We start from the raw sequence: 26,709 nt of genomic DNA on the forward strand, positions 1-26,709 counted from the left end.
AAGGAGATATGCAAATTTTGGTACTTTTGCAACATTCCATTTATTGCAGCCAGGTAATTGATTCTTTTTTCGTTGTTTTCTTTAAAGTTAAAATTAAAAGTAAAAGTAAAACTTTAATTATATTTACTTGTTTTATAATTTGAGTCTTTGACATCTAAATTTTTATTTGTGACAGGGCTCCTTATTGGCAGAACATGATAGACGCGGTTGCTATTTGTGGTCCGGGGTTTAAAGCCCCAACTGAGGCTGAGTTGAGCGGATACCTCTTGGATGAGATGGTAGAGGACATGAGGGCTGAGCTCGAGGAGAACCAAAAGGAGTGGATTGCAAAGGGTTGCACCATCATGACTGATGGTTGGACAGATAGGAGGAATAGAACACTCCTCAATTTTCTTGTATCCTGTGGAGGTAATTGATCATTCTACTTTCCTACATACATAATTGTAAATTTTGATTTGTTGAATGCTAATTTGTTGATTATCCATTTAATTTTAATATTCTAATTCGTTGTTTTGTTACTTGTAGGATATACCATGTTCATCAAATCCATTGATGCTTCCGCACATGTAAAAAATGCCACATACTTATGTGAGGCTATTGAGGAAGTCATAGCAGAGGTGGGAGAACAAAATGTGATCCAGGTGGTGACGGATAATGCAGCAAGTTATGTTGCTGCAGGTAAACTTTTAACTTTTCAAGTTTTGAAAATAAATTTATTTGAATTTTGAAATTTGAATTTCTAATTGACTTAAAATTGTTGTAGGTAAACTTTTGATGGAGAGGCACCCCACCATATTTTGGTCCCCTTGTGCGACATATTGCATTGACCTCATGTTGGAGGAAATTGGCAAACTTGAGTTTGTCAAGTCATGTGTGGAAAGGGCAAAAAACATATGCAAATTCATTTATAATCATTCATTTGTCCTTAGCACAATGAGGAAGTACACAGAAGGCAAAGAGTTAGCTCGCCCAGGTATCACGAGGTTTGCCTTGAATTTCATCACCTTGCAGTCCTTGTTGACATCAAGAGATGAATTGAGGAGCATGTTTGTTGGGCGGGAGTGGATTTCCTCTTCCTATGCTACGACCACTGTAGGGATAGATGTGGCGGATTGCATATTTGATGAGGATGGTTTTTGGAAACCCGCTAGAGAAATCCTGCAAGTAAATTTATTGCAATTTAACATTTAGTATTTTACTTTTACTTTAAGTTATATTATTTTATATTTAAGTTTTGACTCAAGTTTTTTGTTTTACTTTATATGTAGGTCACTGAGCCCCTTGTAGCTTTGCTACGAACTGCTGATGGGGAGAAGCCCTCTATGGGCTACATTTATGAGGGCATGGATAGGGCCAAGGAGGCCATCAGAGCCCAATATGCAGGAGTGCAGGAGAGGTATGGCCCTATTTGGGACATCATCAATAGGAGATGGCAGAATCAGCTCCATCGACCCATCCATGCAACAGCTTACTTTCTGAATCTGGCATATCGTTTCCGTCCTGAGTTCAAGGCGGATGCGGAGGCTCTCACTGGCTTATACACAGTGATTCAGAGGTTGAGTAGCGATGAAGATAGCGCTGCTGCGATTGTTGAGCTAGACCAGTTCAACAACAAAGAGGGGCCACTTTTCTCTGGCAGGATGGCCATAAATGCTCAGACAACACTACAGCCAGGTAAAAATTAAATAACATATTCAATGTTCATGAATCTAAATTCTAATCTTAAAGTTGATTATGTAATTTTAGAGTTAACTTGTAATTTGTAAATGAGACTAATTGTTTCTATTTTCAATTTTTCCCTTATTGCAGATAGATGGTGGCAAATGTTTGGGGCCACAACCCCAAAACTTCAAAAAATTGCCATTCGTATTCTGAGTCAGCCAAGTAGCGCTTCTGGATGTGAGCGCAATTGGTCCATGTTCGAGCACATCCATTAGAAGAGGAGAAACAGGTTGACAGTGCAGAAGTTGAATGATATTGTCTTTGTTCATTACAACCTCCGTCTTAGGATCAGACAGATTTTGGGCACTGACTCCTCTCCGATCATTCTAGAGGAGATTGATCCAGAATCAGAGTGGCTCACAGAGGTTGTGGATCCAGTCTTCACTGAGGAAGATCATGTGTGGGTTGACCAGGTGGATATAGAGGCTGAGGCAGCTAGAGCACGTTCTTCAGGCATTGGTAGACGCACACGTGCACGCACAGGCACAGGCCCTAGTGACGTTCATGAGCCCATCTTACATGCGGGAGATATGGCTCGGCAGTCCTCTAGGACCTACATTAGACACCTTGCTACTAGGCAGACTAGATACTCAGAGGCTGAGGCTGAGGCTGCAGCCGAGCTTCAGGATGATGTTGAGGATGATGATGATGACTATGAGTCTGAGGCTTGAGCTGGAGCCTTGTTTTTATATTTTGTTTACAGATATTGATACTGAATCATTGATAGACATATGTTTCAAACTTTCATGGATCTTCATCTTAGATTCTTACATACATTTATGATTTGATGTCTTATGGATCATCTTACATACATTCTATGATTTAAATCATTGTGATCATTTGATTTCTATTTACTTCAGCTAGCCTACAATTTACATTTTAGATAACATAGTTACATATGTGATGGATTTTATGTTCCATGTTTATGTATGTTAAGTTTTAACTTCTATTTGATGATGTTATAGTGTGTTTAAGTTATATTCAATAAAGGGTGCATGAAATAAGTTTTAAATTGTTAAAATCTTTAAATTTAAAGGGTTTTTTCAAATTTGCCGATTCATCACCGATTCATTGCCGATTCACGATTCGATTCGGCCTTGCCGATTCCGATCCGATTCCGATTCTTGTTACTTTGGTATATATATAGTATAATCTTATATATATAATAAAATATATATAAATATATTATATATATATTTTATTATATTATATTATTATATTATATATACATATACATATACATATATATATAATATTATATTATATTATACATATATGATAATTTATATTATTCTTAATACATTATTATTATCTAATGATGATTAACCATAGCGACATGTCTCCTCTCATATTTATAAGTCTTCAAATCTGCATTTGGAACACACCAATAACAATGGGAGTGTTATTACATTTGCAGAAAACTATCCTAGATACTTCAACAACTTCTCCAAATATTTACCTTTGACCCAAAGAGGGATATTTGAACCTTTACAAAGTGATTTTAACTGAGTCCAAACAAATTTGAACTAATTGGGCCTTGGTTCCCTAATTGACAATTTGTTTTGCAAAATTGCATAAAGTTGTCAAGCAACTTTAGTGGAACTTTCATTCTTTGAATCCAAATGACTTCAGATCCTTCCTAAGACCTAATGCACATGTATAAATGACTATTAAGCCTCATTTTCAATAGTCGTACCCCTATTTGACTGGTTCACCACCTTTGACCAATCAAGGGCCTTATAGGCCAAATGGCTACATAATGGCTCAATAAGCCTTACATTACAAATTGGCTTTTTAGCCTTACATAAAAGGACATAATAAACATGTATAGACTTAAAAACTAAGTTACCAGATTCTCTCCAGCAACCCTCAAAGTCTGGTTCAATTCTATACAAAGTCTGGCCCATGTCAAATTATCCCCAAATTCGCCTACAGAACCACAAATTCACTACAAATTCTATCAGAGGAATCTAGGCAGAATTTGGAGTGAATTTTAAACAATTTGCTACCCAGCAACCGAACCCGAACCAAATTTGGTCTTAGAACAAAATTATTTTTACTTTTAAAAGTGTTTTATTTGCCTAATTTGGGCTATTCGATCCTCCCAACCCTAAAAGTGGCCACTACAAAGGCCAAAAAAGATGGTTTAAATGTCATTTATGCATTTAGGAGCAAAAATGAAAACTCGCTTATAGAGGAAATCCAAATTGACAATTGGTGAAGTCCAAATTGACGATTATAGAGGAATTTCTTTAAAAAACAATGATATTTGAATCCAGGGCTTAAAATCTGAATCTCAACTTTTGATCTAGCTTGGTTAGAAATCCTCTAACCAACATCAAAAAAAACAGATAACTGCACTTATCTTTTGATGATTCCTTTCATTCTCAAACTATCTCTTGGCATGGAAATATGTCCCGTGCATGCGACCAAGGAAATGAATGATGTTGTATGTATGGCTAAATGATGAAATTAATATCCTATTGAAATGAAACATAGATATGGTGGTGTATTTTGCTATGTTGATTTACTATTAGTAGAGTGGTGTATAGACTTATTTTTTGTTGCATACACACACGTATATATATATTTAAAAAAAAAACATGTGTTTTGGTATAGACAAACCCAAAACGAATCCGAGCTCGATCCAAAAAATATTTGGAAGAATTTCAAACCCAAACCTCAAACCCGCATCCATACTAGAATCCAAACTGCCAATTTAGCTTAACAACAATATAAATGACCTTTTCCTTGGCCTTATTACAAGATTCGAACATTTAGGGCCATTGTTGCAGTGATGCATCTGCACCATAGAGTTGCTCCTCTCAAAAGGAGCATTTTCTTATTGTTCCTTCATCTTTTGATTGGACGCTTTAGAGAATTTCTTCACCGTACCTTACTCTCTTTCTTGAATTTCTTTTTTCTTTCTCACTTGTTTCTTTTTTGGGTATTGCTTCTACATTGTAGGCTTCACTCATCTTTCAAAATATATGTCTTGGCTCTCACTTCTCTTTTCAACTATAATTCAAGTTCTCTTTTAAGATCATTCAAGTTACATAGATGTCCAAGTGTCTATGGATCTTTGCACCTAATACACATTTTTCTCATGGCCTTCCTTTTCCTTACATTTATGTTTGAGCTCCCATCTTTCCTTGCAATCATGGCATAGGTTTTTCACAATTCCAACAAGATGCCTTTGGAAAGAAAAGTTTTTTGTTTATCCTCCCCACATAAGTGCTTATCCTCCCCTTTTAGGTTGCCTCTTTCCCTTATTTTGGTGTTCAATCATGTGTCTTGTCAGGTTGCTTCTTTAAGTGTGGTATGGTTGAAGGCACTTACTAGGCCATGTAGTTAATCCAATAATCCTTTTATGAATAGGTAAGTGAATCCCTCAAATATTTCAAGGATCATAACTGCTAGCCTTTGGAATTGGGTGATATAGACCTCAAGGGTTCCCCTTTGTCTTATTCTTGTTAGTTCTTTGAAGTGTTTTGGGGGATGTGTTTAGTCAAACCTCTCCATGAGCATCATCATGAAGGCATTATAAGTCTTTACGTTTGGACAATTTTGGGTGATTAGACCATGGTGCCACTACTCCTAGGCAAAACCTTCTCAATGCAAGATGGCAGATATAATGGCATCTTCTCCTACCGGGTCTCAAGTTTTTGAACCCATGAACCAATTGTGATTCCTCCCAACCCGTCAAGGTTAGGGATGGTCGAGTTACCTACCATGTGTTATAAATCTTGATTAGTTTGGTTCTTCATCTTACTATAGAGACTCTTTGTCCCAACCTCACAATATACCATGAACATGATGCTCTTCTTGATTCCAAAAATTTGCCTTGAATATGCTTGGGCTGGTTCATTCAAATTTAGGTTGGATGTGTTACTCTCATCATTTCCCCTAGACAAGAAAGGAGGTCAAATTGTTTCTTGGGTTGATCCCACTCTAGTCCTATTATAACTTTTGGATTGGCTAGGGGTGATATCCCTCTCATTCCTTATGTCGTATCTAAGAGTGTTTACAATAGTGGTTATGTTTTGCAGGCCTTGGGTTGTTTGTTCCATAAAGGCCCTAAATTCTTGTTCCATTTGTTCACTTCTCATGTTGTCTTCATTTGCAATCTTCTTCTTTTCTCTTTCATGAACTTTTAAAGCTCTTTGACTAAGTTGCATCCACTAGTGTTCGTACCTCAGGCTAGCAGGAATAATGCTCTACTACCAGTTGTGAAATTCATTTCTTGGATCACCTTGTACATTGCCCTAAATCCACGTACCCCACCGAGATAAAGAGTAACATAGTTAGAGATGATCCTTAAGAATTCCTTAGGACCCTACAACCAATTCAGATAATAATGTAGATATAATTCAAGAAATACATCCATTTCTAGGATTAAGAAATATATATATTTACATAACATATCTAAATGTCTATGTATGGGTTCAACCATCTCTAGGGTGGTTGTGGAAGACATGATAAGTTGCCCCAAATATCCTATACCCTAGGCCCAACAATAGGACCTTGTCCTCTTTGGCTTCATGGTGTTTAACCATCTTTATAAGGTGATGTACCTAGTGAAATCTGTACATCGTTCTCCAATATTTTACCTGTTATGATTGAGGATCCCTTCTAGTTAACTTCGGCAATTGATCCATGTGGGGTTGGTAGGGAAGGTTGCAATAGGATTCCTTAAAATAACCCTCAACTCTAGGTCTAAGAGCAAGATCTTATCCTCCTTGGCCACATTGTCATTAACCATTATAGGATGAGGCAATATACCTAGTGAGGGATCTTTTGCCTTTCTCCCTCCTTGTACTCCCTTCCCTCGACATGATCAATTATTGCATACAGAAATTCATATTTGAAAAATGCATAGATTTGAGATTCAAACATTTATTGTCTGCATAAAATGTGATTGGTGTGTGTGTATTTATATATGTGTGTGTGCATGTGTATATATATAGATATATACAGATACATAGATATATGTATATGAATATGTATATATATACATATCTAGATATAGATATATAGATATATAGATATATGTGTGTGTGTGTGTGTGCATTATTCACTTCTATGTATAATCCACATAAATATCATACCTACATCTTCATACCACGACAATTAAGAGATTAAAAATAGATTGTTCTTCTGTATACACAATTTGCCTCTACTATTCATCTCATGCCTTCTCGGATTCTTACATTTGACATATATATACCTCCTCCTTGGAATGAAAGAGTCGTGTCTCTTAAAATAGGCATCCCTTTCTTGCTTTGTCACACCTCTTCTTAAGTTGTTCCTTTCGCTAACACAAATTAAATTGTACATTTGGAAAGTGATCACGAAACATACCGTTTGTTTGATATATTCTGTGTTATTTCTGAATCATGTCTTATCCTAAATGATAATTGCTACTTTATTAGTTTACATACTGTACTAATCTTTGTTGGCCTCTCTTGCTTGTTATTCTAATTTCTTTTTATTCTACTCAGTCTCTTTTTCAATTGTTGTGTTTTTAACCTGAATTGGGCTTAACATAAATTTTATCTTCTAACTCAATTATTGCCCATGATAGGTGTGATTCAAGCTGTAACTGCTTAGACATGGACAAGACAATGTTTTTGCTTTGACTTCGACTTTGTTGCCCTAAAATTGATTTTACACCCTAAAAGTCAATTCCAAAACATATCAAACAATGAAAAAAGTTCATTTTTAACTCATTCCAAGAAGTTGATCATTCACTTTTTTTTCATCAACAAAAAAAGCTGAAGATTGATCTTTGAAGATTCTACAATGATTCAATTGTCATTCCTGCGTATTTGCAATAGTCCGTTGGCTGCCAAGAAGGTTGTGGAAGAATATGTTTTGCAAAGGGCAAAGTTGCTTTTTTCTCCATTTTTGTTTCACAAACATGAAACGAAATCTTTCCTTTGTTTTTCTAAGTTGTCTTTTTCTCCATTTTGTTTTGCAAACATGAAACAAACTCTTTCCCTTTGTTTTTCTAAGTTTCTTTGATTCTTCAATGAGCGTATTGTTGATGTGTGTTTTATGACTCACCAAACAGTAGAACAAAATACCGAAATATCTTATCCTCTCTTGAATAAAGTCTTGTGTATGCTAAGATTGCTAGAAGATCATACAATGACTTCAAGGTTCTTTTAATGCCAGGTCTTGACTGTGGATAAGATCGGTGGTTGATGTGATTTGCTGATGATCACAAGAGGCCTTACGTGTTTATTCATATTCATTTCAAGCCATAGTGGATGTGGGAGCTATCTTAAGGTTTTGCAATGAAGCGCTTTTTTTTTTTTTTTTGATTTTTCACAAAATATGCAGAAATTAAATAGGATGGGGTTCAGGAATTCTATTCTAATCCTAAGGGTAGTGATAACAACAAATAGTATTCTAGTGGACAAATTCCTCAATTTACTGAATTCAGCTTCGCCAAGTTATACTACAACTAAGCATGAACCAGTGCAATCTTCAAGAGTTATGCCAAAGATTTTCATATCACCGCATACACCATCATAAAGAACAATGTATACAAATGATAGAAGTTGAGCATATGCATGAAAGAGGTTCAGGCTACCTTTACACAACGAATTAGAATCACTAAAACGTCAAAAGTATGAACCAAAGGAATTCATCAATACACCATCATATTCTCCATTGTAATCACCACACATTGACTATGCTAAACTTAATCTACTTGAAGAAATTTTAGGAGAACAAGCAAGCACTAAGATACGTCAAGTATTCACCAAACTCCAATGAAAACTTTATTATCTCAGTAACTCATAGCAACAATCTCATAAAAATCTCCCTTTACAAATGAGAAATGAGGCCTTTATATAGGTCCTCGATTACAACGGGTGGCTCGGATGATCACAATAACCAATGGCCGAGATCATGCCACATCAGCCCTAATTAAGGTTAGGGCAATGGAAAGGAATCTACATTAATGCTATAAGGAATCCACTACTGTAGTGGGTAATAAATGCCCACCATGCATGCTAATTTAAGGAGTGGAGTGTAATAAATGATCCTTATGCACACCCACTATGCATTTAATGCATCTATCCTTGATTCTTTCGCCTGAAAGATCGAAATCGATCTAATACTGTTTCCAACTCCTCTGTACTGATGCTTGGTGCAGATTCTTGCTTGAATTCCAGAACTGCAATTGCTCTTTCTGCTTTTCCCAAGCTTTCATCCCAATCTAGTATCAAGTCCTTAGTAGTGTGCATTGTATTTGAGAAGATGGAGAAGTTCTCAAAATCATCTCTTCCATATACATTTAGCTGAAAGAATTCCTCTAACTTGACTTTCAGATTATCAGTTGTCATTTCTTCTTCCAACAATCTCTGTGATAACAAAGATGCAACCGCATTTGATATTCCTTGCTTGATGTTATCAACAATCTTCTTCCATCGACTAGATTCCCTGGTAAAGCTTTCAAACATTTCCTTAGCCATGTTCTTGGATTTTTGGATTTGAACTTTGATCTTTGAACCTTGAATGTCTGGGACCGGATCACTTAGTACTTTGATCTTGGTACTAGAATTTTGGATTTGAGCGTCTTTCTTGAATTTCTAGAACTAGAGCTTTCTCCTCCTTTTTCTTCAAATGCTTTCAATTCACTATTATGCCTTTTCTTACATTTGAAGAATTCCCCCTTCTTTTTTTTTATCTCATCAATCATTTTTTCAGTCTTGGGTACACACTTGAAGAGGGTGGAATTCAAGATCTGGAGGAGAAATTTCTAGCACTTAATCCTTTTTCATTTTTCCATGAAGGAGAAAGTTTCCAACACTTAGCCATTTATTCTTCCATGAAGGAGAAATCTTCAACACTGAGCCAGTTTTCCTTCCATGAAGGAGAAAGTTTCCAACACTTAGCCCTTTTTTCTTCCATGAAGGAGAAAGTTTCCAACACTTAGCCAATTTTTCTTCCATGAAGGAGAAATCTTCAACACTTAGCCAGTTTTCCTTCCATGAAGGAGAAAGTTTCCAACACTTAGCCATTTTTTCTTCCATGAAGGAGAAAGTTTCCAACACTTAGCCAATTTTTCTTCCATGAAGGAGAAAGTTTCCAACACTTAGCCATTTTTTCTTCCATGAAGTAGAAAGTTTCCAACCCTTAGCCAATTTTTCTTCCATGAAGGAGAAACTTCCAACACTAGCATTTTTTCTTCCATGAAGGAGAAACTTCCAACACTAGCATTTTTTCTTCCAAGGCTAGATTTTTTGAGAGATCATGGATTTTGTCCATGATGGAAGAATTCCGCAACAACCATTTTTCTCCAAGGTGAGACTTTTTGAGTGATCATGGATTTTGTCCATGATGGAATTCCGCAACAACCATTTTTCTCCAAGGTGAGACTTTTTGAATGATCATGGATTTTGTCCATAATGGAAGAATTCCGCAACCACCATTTTTCTCCAAGGCTGGATTTTTTGAGAGATCGTGGATTTTGTCCATGATGGAAGAATTCCACGACAACCATTTTTTTCTATTATCTTCATGCCTTTCTACTTTTGGATATTTCATGGGTGATTCCAGACTTGAGCATCTTTTTCTTGATTGACTGTCATGCTTGCTCATTCTTTTGGATATAGACACATGTACCCTTTTGGCTCTTTATCAACCATAGCTCACTTGTTACAGAAATAGACCTGCCATAAATAGACATTCTAAAAATGGTAAGTTGTCCCAAAGTCAAAATAAGGCCAATCTGAGAGGCAATGAAATTTACTAAAAATAGACTTTCTAAAAATAGTAAGTTGTCCCAAAGTCAAAATAAGGCCAATCTGAGAGGCAATGAAATTTACTAAAAATAGACTTACTAATAATAGAATTTCTAAAAATAGTAAGTCAAGACATTCAATTCTCAAACAAACAAATAGTTTCCATTCTCAGAGCCACATGGACAACACTTTTCACATCTGGCCAATTTTACCAATTCTCATTTGAAAGAGCGAACTTTAGAAGATTTAGCCCAATACTACCAAGAACTAAAGCCAAAAGGACAAGACCAAGAGACAAAAGGGGGCCCCAAGCTTGGGCGATGATGTGACTATTGGTCACAACATGTATCAAAAGAGCTAGGTTTCAAGTATTTATATTATTATATTTTATCTGTTTCCAAAGTGTTGTATATAAATTTTCTTGCCACAGGAATCACAATGGCAGATAGTTCTAACTACATAGCCCAACCTAGATTCAAGACAAATCCAGGTTCTCCTCTATAGCTATATGTGATATCTTTATATGCTACAACCAGATCCAAGTGGTGACAGGTATATTTGGATTGCCAAGAATATGTGATATATTTATATGCTACAACCAGTTCCAAGTGGTGATGGGTATATTTGGATTGCCAAGAATGTGATGCTAAATATTTAAGTCCATATAATCAGGTGAAGGCTTGGTTGTGTGGAATATCTAGACAAGGCATCAAAGCTTTCACTGAGAAGAATGGTTTACTTGTGCCATTGGAGTAAGTGATGGCATATATTATGGAGGAACGTCCAATGGATGAACTAACAGGCTATCAAGCAAAAGAATTCTGTAGCAAAATGAAGAACAAAGGGAACAACACCCCTGGTGCCCCTATCAAATCCCAAGTTTTGTCATTGTTTATAGTGAAGAACCCGCTTAGATAAAATACTTAAGGAACCTTTGGAAATTGAATTTTGTAGCAAAATGAAGAACAAAGGGAACGATACCCCTGGTGCCCCTAGCAAATCCCAAGTTTTGTCATTGTTTATAGTGAAGAACCTGCTCAAATAAAATACTAAAGGAACCTTTGGAAATTGAATTTGAAAATGCGACTTGACACATTACTCATCAACACATAACACGATGTATTTACACAAATGGAGTGACTTTTGCTGTTGTAAATTCCTTTGAATACAAAAGCAATGTATTGAGCGCAATTAAGGAATCAAATGTACCAGACACCTCTTTTTCAACTCATAAAATAGAGACGTATTTGCTTTCACTACAAGATTGAGTCTTGGAGATTGTGAGATCGACGCAGGGCGCGACATGATAGAAGCAGGGGAAAACGAAACCACAAACACATACAGCTCGTCTTCAGCAACCTTAACATGGTGTCCGGATTTGTTTGTTAATGAATTGACGTTCATGAAAGAGAGGATTCAAGCTTTACAAACAAGGAGTCATTCCAAGGATAGTAGGATAAAGGAAGCCGTCGAGGACAATCTGAAGCTGACATGTGAAAAAAAATCACTCAGAGAACAGGTTCAAAAACAATAGTTCAATACGAAAAAAGGTGAGTACGAGTTGATTCTATTAAGACAAGCAATGAATGAAATTTTAAAAAAAGCTGAAGGGTATAAAGTAGCTGAGGGTGGAAGAGATGACCCACAAATTTAAGAAATACAATCTGCAATGGCAAACATGGAGTTAAAGGAAAACCAGCTCAGGGAACAAATAGAAGTAATCAAATCATGTACCCAAGTAGTGAAAGAACCATCAAACACACCAAGTGATCTCATAGAAAAGCAAGTAAGGAGGCAGATTCAAAAGGAGAAAGATAGAAACAATAAGGCAGCAAATATCATCATTAAAAGGTTAAAAGACTATGGAGAAAAGGAGAACACAAAAGATCTAGTAAGAGGTTTCCTTAGAGACCATTTAGAGTGGCATGGAATAATCCAACAAGCACAAAGGATTGGTAAATGGACAAAAGATAAAATGAGCAGACATGTAAGGGTGTTTTTGAAGAACATGGAAGACAAGAACATGATACTGAGGATAAGGGGCTCCTCAAAGACACTCATATATGCTGACAAAAATCTTACCCTTTTTCAGCAAGAAGAAAGAAGGAAATAAAGTGAAAAGGTAAAGGCGGCGAGGGAGGATAGAAAGTGAGCATGGTTAAAAATCGGTAAGGCCCAAATCAATGAAAGAATAGAACATAAGAAATAGGAACTCGGGGCCCCCAAGAATACCTAGATATAATTAGTTAGAATTGTAGAGGTTACCCGTGGATAAGAGGACCTAGTTCAAGGCCCATAGCTAGAGGTAAAGACATTATCTTGCTCATAGAAACGCATGAACATGATGGATGTAAGTGTTGAAGTTCAAGGGTTACGAAAAAAATCAATTTGGAACATTAGAACCGATAGTGGCAAAGGGCATGGTCGAATCACTATTTTGTTTAATGAGGCTTGGGACAGATGTATCAATATAGAGAAAGAAAACTGATGCAAGAGCATCTTGCATGGGAAAATTATTGAAAAAAAAAAATTTGGAAAAAAAAAATCTGGAGGAGAGAGAAAGTGGCGAAAATTAGAGGAGAAATAATAAAAAAATAAAAAAAAGGGAAAAAGGAGAAAAGAAAGGAAAAGAGGATTTTTATTTTCGAGGTGCATAGGTGGCACAATAGGAAAAAAAAAAAAAAATGGTTGTCATTCCATTTATCGAGGTGTGTGGGAAGAATTCTAGAAATATATGAATATTGTAGAAAGTTATGGAAGTTGTAGAAGGTTGTGGAGGAATTCTAGAAGGTTGTGGATAAGTCATGCATGGAGTGGTAAGTGCCTATTTAAGCAACGCATATGAGCATTTCTAATCAAGCTCAAGGAGAAGCTTGAGAAGTGGAAGCTCAAGGAGTAGAAGCTCGAGAAGGAGTAGCTTGGAAAGCTTGGAAGGCTTTAAGGTGTGAAAGAGAAGGAGGAAGTGAAGAGTGAGTTTTCCTGAGTCTATGGACAGAGCGCCAAATGTGAGGCAGTTTACAGCAGGATTGTGATGGAGTTGTGAGTGTGTAGACAGAGCGCTGACTGTGAGGCAGCTTACACTGGGATCTTGGATCTTGGATAACGTTGGAGAAGAGCTAGTGACTGCGGTTTAAAAACAAGGAGATTGCTTGGTGGCTTGTGAGCACAAGTTGAGATCTCAGAGGTTTCTACCAGAGTGTGGATCTGGACTAGCTTGGGTTTGGATTGGATCTTGAGAGATCTTGTAGAAATGTTATTGTAATTGTCATTGGATTGTCAAGTATAATAAAATTGCTTGGGAAGTATTTTGTCATCTCTTTGTTTCCTTATTGTTGCATTCTTGGTTGTGAGTTGGTAAGGGTGGTGTGGCCCTTCATCAAGTGGTATTAGAGCGTACCTTCATTAGTGGTATCAAAGCCGCCTTTCATCAAAGACCCACACAAATAGTACATAAGGCTGAAAATCACACAGGAGCAGAGTAAGATGAGAGTGGCAGCTTGCTACTTTGCATCGACCCTCTATGGTTGGAAGAGGAGAATGATCAGTTTTGGAAAAGAGCATCAAGGTACAGCAAAGGCAATTTCAATCATTATGGGGCAGAATTACTGAGCTTATGCAGCTTATATAATATGGTAATATGTAATGGTATGAAAGGATGGCCAAACTCAGGAGGCATTACATGCAAAACATATAATGGGCAAAGCGTTGTTGGCTATGTTATATGCTCTTAAGATCACATCAAAAGAGTTAAAGAGATAGAAATAAGAGTGTCCCTTTGAGCTAAGGTCGAATCACAATCCAATTTTTTTTTTAAACTGGCCTTCTTGAAGGAGCACAAGGAGAAGAAACACACCTTAAGCAAAAGAAAGGGTCCTCACATGGAAAAATAATAATGAACCAGGAAAATCAGAAAATATTTAATGATGCTCTTAGAGGCATGATTTGGAGCCTTGAACGAGAAGTTATGCACACGGATCAGCAAAGGGCAAGCAGAGGTATTTAGTTCCTATAATTCACATGGCATTAGATAAGTGTAAAAGAACCAAACCCAAAAGGGAGGCAAAAAATACTTTCCCAACAAATCCATGGTTTGATGAAGACTGCAAAAGTTGGCTAAGAGAAAGTTGAGAAAGAGCACAAGTAAAGAGTACAAGTTGTTAAGAGGTTAAAAAGGGTCATATGTGAGAATGAGAAGGTTGGAGTTGATCACCTTTGGCAAGAAACACTCCAAGAAGTTCTGAAAGGAGCTTCAACAAAAGAGCATACAGTTACCTAACAACATTACAGGGTCCCAATGGCTTGAATACACAAGGATATTATATGAGCGGAAAAAGGACAATCGTAGAACTCCAATAATCAAGGCTAAAAACGAACTTTTTACTAATAAAGACATCTTCCAAGGGATAAAAAAATTGGTGGGGGCAGAGGCCCAAGACATTGATGCCCTGCAAGCTTAAAGTTTAAAATGGGGCAGCAGTATCTTGGCTACTCATATTTATCGCATCTAATGATGTCAATAAGGAGGGATTCCCTGAGAACTGGACAACTAGCATGGTTATCCCTCTCCACAAAAGAGGTGACATAAATAATCCATCAAATTATCACATTGTTATGATTAACCCCCTCTTGGGAAAACTCTTTGGTTCATTTTTGTTGTTAACCAATCTCTAATCTTGTTATATCAGTTCTGAATGTCCTAGGAATATCCTGACATGTTGTTAATTCCTCTGTAAGTCTCGTCTTGCACCTTGACAGGCATTTGTAGGGTAGAATTGAGAATTTCAGCTTAGTGGATCATTACCATGGACAAATAGTCAGATGTTAAACAAGTTGAGAAGAATTTCAGCAATGAGCGAAATGAACGAGTGAGTTTTACAGATTTCCTTACTCAAATTGATATTACTTTTGCTCTTGCACACTCTTCAGACGGTTCATCTTCTATATCTTCATTGCATGATGTAGATAGAAATCCATATAGTCAATTTAAAGTTCCTAGTAAGAGTCCAAGTCAAATTTATCCTGATGTAAGAGGTCTAAAAAGAATTACTCGTTATCAATCTAAAAAGAAATGTAAGGTTGCTGAATTACAACATAGAGTCACTAATGGATATGAAGGCAAGCTTCAATTGTTTTTTGCCAAAGAAATTGCCAAGTATAGACATATGGCCTTGTCTGACAAAAATACTTACCAATATATGCATTTGTCATGGGTTAGAATTGGTATTGCAGGCCACTATAGGAGAGGATTACCCGTTATTATCCTAATTATGGTTAAGGATGCAAGGCATTTATGTGATAATATGGCTAGCGGTCCCATTATATTTGATTTGCCATTGAATTTCTCAGTTAGCCTGCAGGATGACAACCTTGATGATGTTCTTACCTATAAATTCAAAACTGTGAATTTGCTCATGAAGAAGGGATCCGTAGACCATACCCTGCACTTTGTTATCCACTTCTATTTGTTCAATACTATCATGCCCTTTATGGATGATCCTCGTAGGGACCTCCCCTTCAATGAGCAGTTCTCTACCATCTAGACCTCTTCCAGTACTACATTTCAATTACGAGCTCCATGCAATATCAAATGGAAGGATTCAATTACAAAAGCAAGCCAGTTCTGACATCTTACAAATCTTGACTGTGATCTCTAAAATGGTTTCCCAAAATCATCCCAGCACATCCATGTCTTTTCTCTTGGGAACCACTAGCATGGAAATTGAAGAACATTCACGATTTCCTGCTAGATTAATCCATAGAAGAGAAGCACCTCACTCTCTAAAGGAATGCGATCTTGTCATAGGTACCTATAGGGATATTGCCCTGAAATGGCAAGTTCTCATGATCAACATAAAGAATGAAGATGGCAATGGTAATCAAAGTCCATTCCATAATTTGCAAAATTTTAAGGCCGAAACTCCTCTGTCGTTAAATTTTGACTCTTTTGATCCTATCAATAATCTTAGGAGTATTGAGGCCCTTAGAGCATGGACTCAAAATAATATCAACACCAATCCTACAGTCCCACCAAGAGAATATACTTTTCAAGCCTTAAATGGAATGACTGGACTAGCTAGAAAAGCATGGGATAGATTGAATATTCAGTATAGGGAAGACCTATTAGCAGCAGGATTGGATGCAGTATGTAATCAACTTATTCTCATGTTTGTTGGACATACTGATGCTATTCAACACATGGCATACAATAATTTTATGGAAGCCAAGTGTTGTGATCTCACCCAATTAGATAAATACTTCAATGATCAATATCAAAATTTCTACTATTTTGGGCATGAGCAAAATCACAATGCAATGTATTTTACATTATTTAAGAGCTTTGGGAATAAGCTTGGTAACTAATACTTGCAAAAGTGTTTGGAAAACTTAGTTCTCACCAACCACACAATGGCAGATATTGCATTTCCTCAAATTGGTAACTTTATTACTTAAGTGAATAGGGAAATTTGTCGGGACTATAAACAAGAAAAAGCTTAAAGAAAGAATAAGGCTTGTCATTGCTAAATCAGTATGTTAACAATTGGTGCCTAATTATTCACATGAAAAGGGTTGGATCAATCGCAGGAAACCTACTGATCGTTCATACAAAGTCAGAAATCCTCCCTATGGAAAAACCGTAAAACTAAAGGTTTTTTCTGAAAGAAAAAAAATTTCAACAGAAAAAGAGATTGGAAACCTACATGTTACATTTGGAAAGGCCCTCATTATGCAAATAAATGTCCAAATAGGCAAAGCAAAAGGGGAAATGCCAGAGTTAATAGGGTTCATTAGCTTGGGCTTTCTGATGAAGAAGAATATGAATATATTAATGGTTACCCCACAAAACCCTCAGATATTCCTTTAGGATCTTCACCTGATAATGAAAATGAATTTTTTGATGTTCCAAAAACTTCTCAAACACCGCCAGTCGTTGAGGATAGTGATGAATCTTCTAACTCCTCTAATTCAGAGGTGTCATTCTTTTGTAGAATGATATCTTCAGCTCCATATTATCAATCTAAGTGCCACACCTTGACAAAAATCATTGAGAAGATTAAGGCCATAAAACAAGAACAAAAGACAATGTTAATTTCTCAAGGTACCTAGCAATGTAATAAACAAAGGCTTACTACTCTTCACCTACAGATGAACAATCTAGATAAGATAATGATATTAATGTCCAACAAAAAACCAAAAAAAGGTCTATGGGCCTTGGCATGATTCAAGAATGGATCTTCCTCTCTAGACAGCTTCATCTACTTCTTTAGGAAAATTCTTGCAAGAATGTTGGTGCCACCAACATTGCCCATTCTTGAATAAGGTCATTAACCAAGCACAAAAGGAACTTGAATATTTGCAACAAGAGGATACATGGGAAATAGCAATTGAAGTCTCTCAATACATTGAAGAAATAGAAGATAAACCATCATCTAGTCATATGTCTCTTCAAGAACCTCATCCTCAAAAGGCCCATGTCTTATCAAATGAAGAGTTATTATGCAAAGAAAAGACTTACTCTCATTTATTAAACAAGGCACTACAAGCTGAAATATCAAAGGAAATGGACTCACCGAAAAATACACACAAAGTGCATGTGGTTTCTACTACAGCTCATCCTGGTATCACACTTTTGATCCATTTTCCATCCATCAAGCCAAATAATCTTCAATTTTTGCTTGCCACTGGTGCAGATGTTAATAATGCCTGCTATCAATGTTTTCCAAAGGACCAATCGCAAGCTACTCAAACTAAGTTGTGCTTTGGCAATGGAAATCATAAATCTTCCTTGGTTTGCACAATACCCATTGCTCTCTCTGCCAATCAGGTAGAGTATGCTAATTTTGTACCATTTGAACTTGATGGTTATGATGGACTTATAGGCAATCATACTTTAGCTACATGGGAGTCCTTTACTATTACTAAGGATTCTTTTCAATTCAAAGGTATTTATGTCTCGTAGCTTACTCGAGTAAGATGTAGCACTACAAAAGAAATTGAGCTATTTCAAAAGAAAAGAGGTGACAATCGAGTCTGGCTCACTAAGCAAATTGATTCAGTTCACTCTCAATTTCATGAAATACAAGAAATGTTCAAAGAAAAGGTATTTTCTAAAGCTTCAACAAAATTTGAGATGTTTTCTGCCTCTCAAGATAGATGCAAGTGGTAAAGAGATTATGCCACGAGGACATGCTAATTACTTTCTTCTAAGTAGATCTAAACAAGAAATGTGCAGATTTGTTATCTAAAGGTCTCATCAAGCCCTCATCCTCTCCATTTTCTTGCCATGCTATGTATGTTCCCAAAAAGGATGAAAATGGAAATGAGCTACCTGAGAATCGGCTAGTAGTTGATTACAAGCCTTTAACTGCTTGCCTTATTGGATTATCAATATCCTCTTCTCTATAAAGAGCACATATGGCAATTTCTTTCTACTGATAACATCTATTCAAAGTTTGATTTGTTTAAGGGATTTTGGCAAATAAAGCTCAAAGAATATGATCGGTATAACACTACTTTCTCTGTACCACAAGGGCTCTACCAATGGACAGTTCTCCCATTCAGCATCAAGACTACTCCATCTATCTTCCAACAAGCCATGGATAATTTGTTTTTGATTCCTCACTTTGATGATATCTTATTTTTTTCTAAGGATCCAAAGAGCCATGTTAAGCACTTGAAAATCTTTCTTGAAGTATGCTTCTAGAATGGTATCCTATTAGACCCTGACAAATGTCAATTTTGTACAGAATCCATTATATTTAGAGGCACCAAACTCCTTCCCCATGGAGATGGAAGCTTGGAGCCATATTTTATCCTGAATAAAGAATCTATCTATGGCCAATGTCAAAGAACTCCAAAGGTTAACTATAGTGTTGATTTCTGCCAAAATATTGCTTCAGACAGGGCATTATTAAATAAGCTTCTAAAAAAGAATCCTCCTGCATGGACCAATGAACATGATGTTGTTATCCAACATATCAAAGCCAAATGTGTAGAATTCCCTCCACTTTTTCTACTTGGCTTAGGTCCTAACATTGTTGAGACTGATGCAAGTGATTCCTCTTGGGGAGGAATCTTAAAAGAAGTTACGTCTACAAGAAAGGAAGAAATTGTTAGATTTGTCTCTAGATCATTTAAAGGGAGTGAATTCAACTACCATAGTACCCATAAAGAAATTATGGCAGTGGTTAATACATTTAAAGCATTTCATATATTTTCGGCTTACCAAAAATTTGTTTTCCAAACAGATCTACAAAATTTGATTTGCAAACAGATCTACAAAATTTGAAAGGGCTCTTCAAGGAGTCAACGAATAAGGTTGTGCGTGGTAGGTCACTATGAAGGATAATGACCTCAATGCAATCCAAGAAAAAGCACACACTTCTTGTTTTAGTTGCAAACAAATTCTTTTGGAAAGGGAATTTCTTTGCATCAAGCGCCCTCTCAATTAAAAGGCCAATTTTATCGTGATCCACGCCTTGAAGAATTAGTAGCCCCTAATTGGCAAGAACCTTGGGATTTAACTTTTATGATCCCTTAGAATCCCCAATTTTATGAAATGGGTAATCCAGACTATTTCTAGATTCATGATATATTCTTGTATGGTTTCGAGGACTTTTGCACGCACCAGCTATGAACCAAGACTTCTCAGTAACACGATATCATAGAAAATATTGGCATCTTTGGTTTTGTTGATCAACGGGGACATGATGATTTCAACCGAAAGATTGTTGATGAATATGGTGCTCAAGGTATTTTTCTCACCAAACTATTATATGAAAGAATACCTTTCATTGTGGAGGTTGTATCCCCACTTGGGTACGAACATTACATTATCTTCATAAGATCTGAGTGTATGATGCTAATCATCCAAATGGAGAACATGTACAATGGTAACACTGAACTGCAGAATATCTCTATTGGTGGTATGACCTTAATCCAAGTTATCATGACATCCATAATGCATTGAGGGGTACTCCCTATGACTCAGGTCAGTATAGCTATGATATTGACTAATACTGTAAATCTTTTAGCTTTTGTAAAAAGCAAGGATTGACATCGTCTACCATGTGGTATGATATTCCTCCTTGCCATCATGATGACTAGCACAAGGGTTTGTCTGTGTTGTGGATGATATCCATGTAAAACATCCCAGTATCCACTTACAGGTATTAAGTGGGTCGTTCTCACTTCACAGGTATGGAAAAAGTGACAAATAAAATCTAGTAGAAAAAATTAAAAAATGTGATCATGAGCTTACACCTACCACTACCACCTACCTTTTTTACATTGACCATTTATCCTTATCCATTTGCCACTTGTCATAATATCTTTTGTCCTTATCTTACCTTATCCTTTCCACAAGATATCTTTTGTCCTTATTCTTATCCTACCCATATCTTGTTTTTTCAATCTCAAGGCTCTCCGGATTTCATGTCAATATCCCATATCCTCTAGCCCCTTCCTATTGTTAAAACTAAAGCCTAGGAATCCATGAAGACAATTAGTAATAAGAAAGAGAGCAAACTGAAACAAAGAACACTAGAATTATCCTGGGAAAACCCTTTGAGAATGAAGGGAAAAACCCAGCCACACAACACAAATATATCTTTATTGATAATAAAAACGTTCAAGTGTACAATATCCTTTACTTGAAGTGAAATATATAACAATAGGAGAGACTCTTCACATTATAACCGAAGGTCTCTTTGAGATTCTCATAACTCCTATAATTAATTATGACTCTTCGAATATTCATGCCTCAATGCATGTTAATGAGACATGTCATTCACATTTAATATTACAAATTAAACTTAAGTGTCCTTTTCAGCTGAAGATGACAATGATGGTAATAACGTCCAGATTTCGAGAGATAAAGATCTCTATCGCAGCTACAAACTTTAACACCTATGACCTCTATAACTACAACCTTGTAAGCTCATTTGAAGACATCAAGTGTTTGAGTCTTGAGTGTCTTAGAGTCCTCAGTGACTAAGTCTGTAATAACTTATACTTTGTGTATGCTCTTTGCACGTGTTTTGTGCCATCATCACTACAAATCAAAAACAAAGTTAAAGTTCAAAAACGTAGATTTGAAAGTCCATTATGTTGTTTATTCAATATCCCATATCCTCTAGCCCCTTCCTATAACCTCTATAAATACAACTTTGTAAGCTCATTTGAGGACATCAAGTGTTTGAGTCTTGAGTATCTTAGAGTCTTCAATGACTAAGTCTGTAAAAACTTATACTCTGTGTATGCTCTTTGCACATGTGTTTTGTGCAATCATCACTGCAAATCAAAATAAAAGTTAAAGTTCAACATTTGTAGATTTGAAAGTCCATAATGTTGTTTATTCCAAGTCATCCATGTGTTCATTAGTCTATAGTCTCTTTATTCTATTTGGTAAAAGAGTCATATGTGAGAATGAGAAGGTTGGAGTTGATCACCTTAGGAAAGAAAAACTCCAAGAAGTTTTGGGAGGAACTGCAACAGAACAGAAAACAAATAGTTAACAACATTACAAGGCCCCAGTGGCTTGAATATGCAAGGATGTTATATAATCACCTAAAGGACAAGCATAGACCTCCGATAATCAAGGCTACAAACAAACCTTTTACTACTGAAGACATCTTCCAAGACATAAAGAAATTGACGGGGGCAAAGGCCCAAGACATTGATGGGCTGAAAGCTCAACATTTAAAATGAGACAGCAATATCTTGACTCCTCATATTTATCGCATCTTTGATGATGTCAATTAGGAGGGGTTCCCTGAAAGCTAGATAACTAGCATAGTTATCCCTCTCCACAAAAGTGGTGACATAAATAATCCATCAAATTATCACACTAGTATGATTAACAACTTATTGGGAAAACTCTTTGGTAGCATGGTGGAACACAAGATCAACAAGCAAGTCGAATGAAAGGTAAAAGAGCTAAGGGACAGGCAAGGTTCAGACCTAAACAATCCCCTATTGACCATGGGGTTACACTAAGATTCTTGTTTGAAAAAATTTGGAACACAAAGGGTAAGGAGGCCTTTTGCTACTTTGTTGATTTTAGAAAAGCCTTTGACACAATTCCACGTGACAAACTTTGGCTTAGAATGGAAGAGTTGAAAATTCCTACTGAACTTAGAGCTGCAACACAAAGTATATGAGCAGGTCATTACTAAAATCAGAACTACGGAAGGGGATGTCAGAGACATATAGCAGTTATATCAGTGTCCAACAGGGATGCCCCATCTCACCAACCTTTTTTGGGTTATATATTAATAAATTAGAAGAATGTTTAGACAAGAACAATGGCGATGGGGTTCAACTAGTTAAGTATGTGCTTAAGCTACTTCTTTATGCAGATGACCTCATTTTTATTGCTAAAACAACGGATGGTTTGAGGAAACTCTTGAAGCCACTTGAGGCCTTCTGTCAGCTACTCAGGATGCAAGTGAACACTAGCAAAACCAAAGTGATGATTTTCTCTTTGAAGAGAAACAAGAGGTAGCAAAACACTTTCCTTTTTAAAAACAGCCCATTGGAGATTGTGGACAAGAACAAGTACCTTGGAATCAACTTCAACAAAACTTAGTTGGGAAACATGTAGAGCAAAAAGAATTCAAGGAAGATGGAAAGCGGTATACTCTTTACAAAATAGATGTAGGAATGTGGAATTATGGGATTGGAAAACCAAAAAGGTGCTCTTTGGCTTGTTAGTTAGCCCAGTGATCCTCAATGGTTGTGAGATTTGGGGAAGCACAATGTCTGATTAGAAATGGAGACAAGTAGAAAGAATCCAAAAGCATTTAATCATCAGCAGTCTCAAAATTTAAAACAACAGTTCCCTATGAGATCCTATTGGTGAAAACTGGCATCTTCCCTTTAGAGGCCTCAGCAATGATTCGGTGATTATGATATTTAAATGCCCAAAGTATGGAAAATCATCATTGGCCTAAGTTGATCGTGGAAGAAAGGTTGGAGAGAAGAACGAACATGTGGATGAAGACAAATGTTAAATGGATGGAAAAATGTAATGTTAGCATGCATGAATGTCTGAATGGCAATGCTAGAATTTTAAAAAAATCAGGAGTTGCATATGGTCAAAAACAAATTGAACGCAAAAAAGATTTATATTAAAGAATTTAACCCAACGCATGCTCACGAGGAGAAAGCATACATAGGAGCAAATATCAAATGGAGAGCTAAAATGCTCATAGCGCAACTTAGGATGAGCTCTCATTATTTAAGATGTGAAATGGGTAGATGGACGATACCCAAGGAAGAACGAGAGAAAAGGGTATGTCTTTTTGCAACATGGGAGTGGTGGAGACCAAACGACACTTTCTGATGGAATGCCCAGCATACAATGACATCCACTCCAGCTATCGGGATATAATAGAAACATGCAATTTAGGTACTCTTTTTGAGGAAACATAGCTGGACAGGGCAGTAAATTTAGTGGTCAACACTCATTGTTAAAGGGCAGTCTAAAAGAAGCAGCTCCCAAAGGCCTAATTATTACAATAATAGATAGTTTCTATTATCTCTGTTTAGTATCTAATGGTTATCTATTGTAATCTTCTGTAAATATTAGAATGTTTCTAATATTTAGTTTTATGTTTCTAGAATAAAATGTTTCTCTTCTTTATGACTGTTTCTTAAGGAAACATCGTTCAGTCTCTTGTATAAATTGATCTCTTAATCACTGTTAATAACAAGCAAATATTTACCAATTACTTTGTAATTTGGTATCAGAGGCAATACTCTAAAAAAAAAATTTAAAAATTATAATTTTTTTGGTTGAAATTATCTGCCTTTTATTTTTGAAATTATTTAGATCCATATTCGCTTCCAACTATTCATCACCAGCAACAAAATGTCACAAGGTACTTTTACATCATTCAATTAAACTATTGAAGGTAAGTAAAGTAGTGTAAGAATTTATATTTTAGTTTCACTTTAGTTGCTTCAATTTTTATTTATTTTTTGACTTATCCTAATTTCATTGTATATTCTAATTCTTCTTTCTTTTAGTTTTGATCAAGTTGTTGAGGCATACTTTTTCCTAAAATAATTGTCTTTAGACAACTTGCGAATGTTTAAGAAGTACTTACTAATGTGGTGACTAGCCAAAATGTATCCATATGGAGGGTAACATCAAGAGGGCAACAAATATTAAGTGGATGATCATTGCTTCGGAGAAACAAATGATGCCATCAACTCAATGATTTTTAAGATGAAGATCATCATGAATGCAAAAGAGCAAGACGTTAAAGAAATGAGCAAGACGTTAAAGAAATCTTCTTCAAACAAGTGCACAATTATTAAAGACAGATGGAACACAATGACCACCCCACTACATCTTTTTGCCACTACATTCAGTCCAAATTAATATAGTGCTCAGATTTTTTTCTGCCAACAAAGGTTGGTCCATATAGAGATTTGAAGATGTTGACGGATGCAGGGCAATATTTTGTAGACACTTCCTGGATCCTAATTTGCAAGATACAGTCACGAGTGAGTTCATTGCATATGTAACTTAAATGGTCAAAGTACTAAGGGCATTTGTAATAAGCTAAAGAAGGATGCTCGCAATTGGTGGTAATTCCATGTTGAAAAATTCGAACACCTGCAACCCCTTGCAAGCAAAATTTTATCACAAGTTTGATAAATTTTATTTTCAGTCTTTAAAGTCCATGTATAACTCTATCTCTCTATCTCTCTGCTCTGTCCTCATGACTATACATATGATGTATGCAATATTAATTCTACATCGGCCCAAAATTCGACACCAAAAACCTTAATCACAGAGCAAATAGTCATGCAGAGAAGAAAGAAAACGAACCTTCTAACAGACTCGCGTTCGAGCGCATTCAAGGCAGCCCGTTCCTCTTCGATCTGCTCCATCGCTTTGGGGGTCAACCTGCACCACAGGAGTCGCTGAACTGGGTGCTCAAAAACCTCAAAGATGTGGGGGTATTTAAGCACGAAGCGGCCGGACTCATACATTTTGAGACCCAAGCGACGCCCAAGCGTGTCCAGCCTGGCCACGCAGATGGACTGCTCTGGTTCCGACAAAATTATGCTCTGGAATTTCACCACTTTTCGTACCTTTTTGCACACTTCCATGTAGTCATCGAAAGCGTGATCTTTCGTCCGGACTTTTATGTTGGATTTGTTGCTGCTCTTCAACCGCCACGCCTGCCATTGCCATTCTTTCCTCTTACTTTTCTCAGCAACGGCTATGCCTCTCCAGGTTCTTATGATTACGTTCATAATTTTCAATGTGTTTTCTTGAGAGACTTAGGGTTTTTGCTCTCGAGGGTGTCCTACGATTGTTTTTGGCAGAGATTTGGCAGGGCTCTGTAGCACGGCTGCATACTTGCCATCAGAGGCGTCTCATATCACTGAATTCTATCAGTATGCTCACTTCTTCCAATCAGTAGCGTAACTCGCATCGTGGAAATCTGGGCAGAATTTGTTTTCCCAGCGGAGATTTTAGTCTTTTTTGTTTTGTTTAGCAATTCTACATTAATGTGTGTTACAGCGTAATATCTAAACAACAAACTAAAACGTATGGAGGGGCAACGGGTAGGCTGATAGGGAAACAAAATTGAATTTATATAGGATGGTTGTATTTATTTGGTTTTTTTGGTTTAAAATTGTGCTTGATAAAAGTGATTAAGCGTGCGGAGATATTAGTCTCTTTTGTTTTGTTTAGCAATTCTACATTAATGTGCATTATAGGGTAATGTCTAAACAGCAAACTAAAACGTATGGAGGTACAATGGGTAGGCTGATAGGGAAACAAAATTGAATTTATGTAGGATGGTTGTATTTGTTTATTTTTTTTGACTTGAAATTGTGCTTGATTTATAAAGATTTACATTTTGAGGCATTAAAAGGATTGAAATCATCGTGATAATCTATCCTCCCGCTGAGAAACTATAGTCACAAATGTATACAAATAAATGATAAAGGTGATTAAGTGCATCATTTAAATAAAGTGTGTAGTTGCCTTCTTTTAGGTTGCAAGTAATTTGGTGGTTACATCCTTAGCTACCCTTGGTCCATTTGAGGTGATTATTCTTAAGCTTTCGGATAAATTGTATTTGACTATTTTTCTTTTTATATTAGCTATTGCTAATATTCAAATAATTTTGAAGGCAATATCTTCAAGTTTATCTTCTTTTTTTTCTTATAAGAACAATTAGATGACATACAAATTGTGTTAAAA

At 36.4% G+C, this 26,709-nt stretch overlaps 2 protein-coding genes across 2 annotated transcripts in view; one reads left to right on the plus strand and one right to left on the minus strand.

The window, feature by feature from the left end:
• Positions 1–26,063, minus strand: part of LOC149537548 (protein ROOT PRIMORDIUM DEFECTIVE 1-like) — a 59,636-nt gene extending 33,573 nt beyond the window's left edge. The window contains exon 1 of the mRNA XM_089798951.1: positions 25,318–26,063. Within this exon, the coding sequence (XP_089655077.1) occupies positions 25,318–25,748 (431 nt within the window). The 5' untranslated portion in view covers positions 25,749–26,063. The remainder of the gene's footprint in view (positions 1–25,317) is intronic.
• On the plus strand, positions 4–2,570 carry LOC149537551 (uncharacterized). The gene is made up of 5 exons (XM_089798952.1): positions 4–408; positions 526–678; positions 764–1,164; positions 1,269–1,674; positions 1,810–2,570. The coding sequence occupies exons 1-5, from the start codon at positions 195–197 to the stop codon at positions 1,935–1,937; spliced, it is 1,302 nt and encodes a 433-aa protein (XP_089655078.1). The 5' UTR covers positions 4–194; the 3' UTR covers positions 1,938–2,570.
• Positions 26,064–26,709: the final 646 nt, after the last annotated feature.

The sequence above is a fragment of the Cupressus sempervirens genome, chromosome 9 (assembly GCF_028749045.1).
Source record: "Cupressus sempervirens isolate cs-2001-9-10 chromosome 9, ASM2874904v1, whole genome shotgun sequence".
NCBI classification, from domain to species: domain Eukaryota; kingdom Viridiplantae; phylum Streptophyta; class Pinopsida; order Cupressales; family Cupressaceae; genus Cupressus; species Cupressus sempervirens.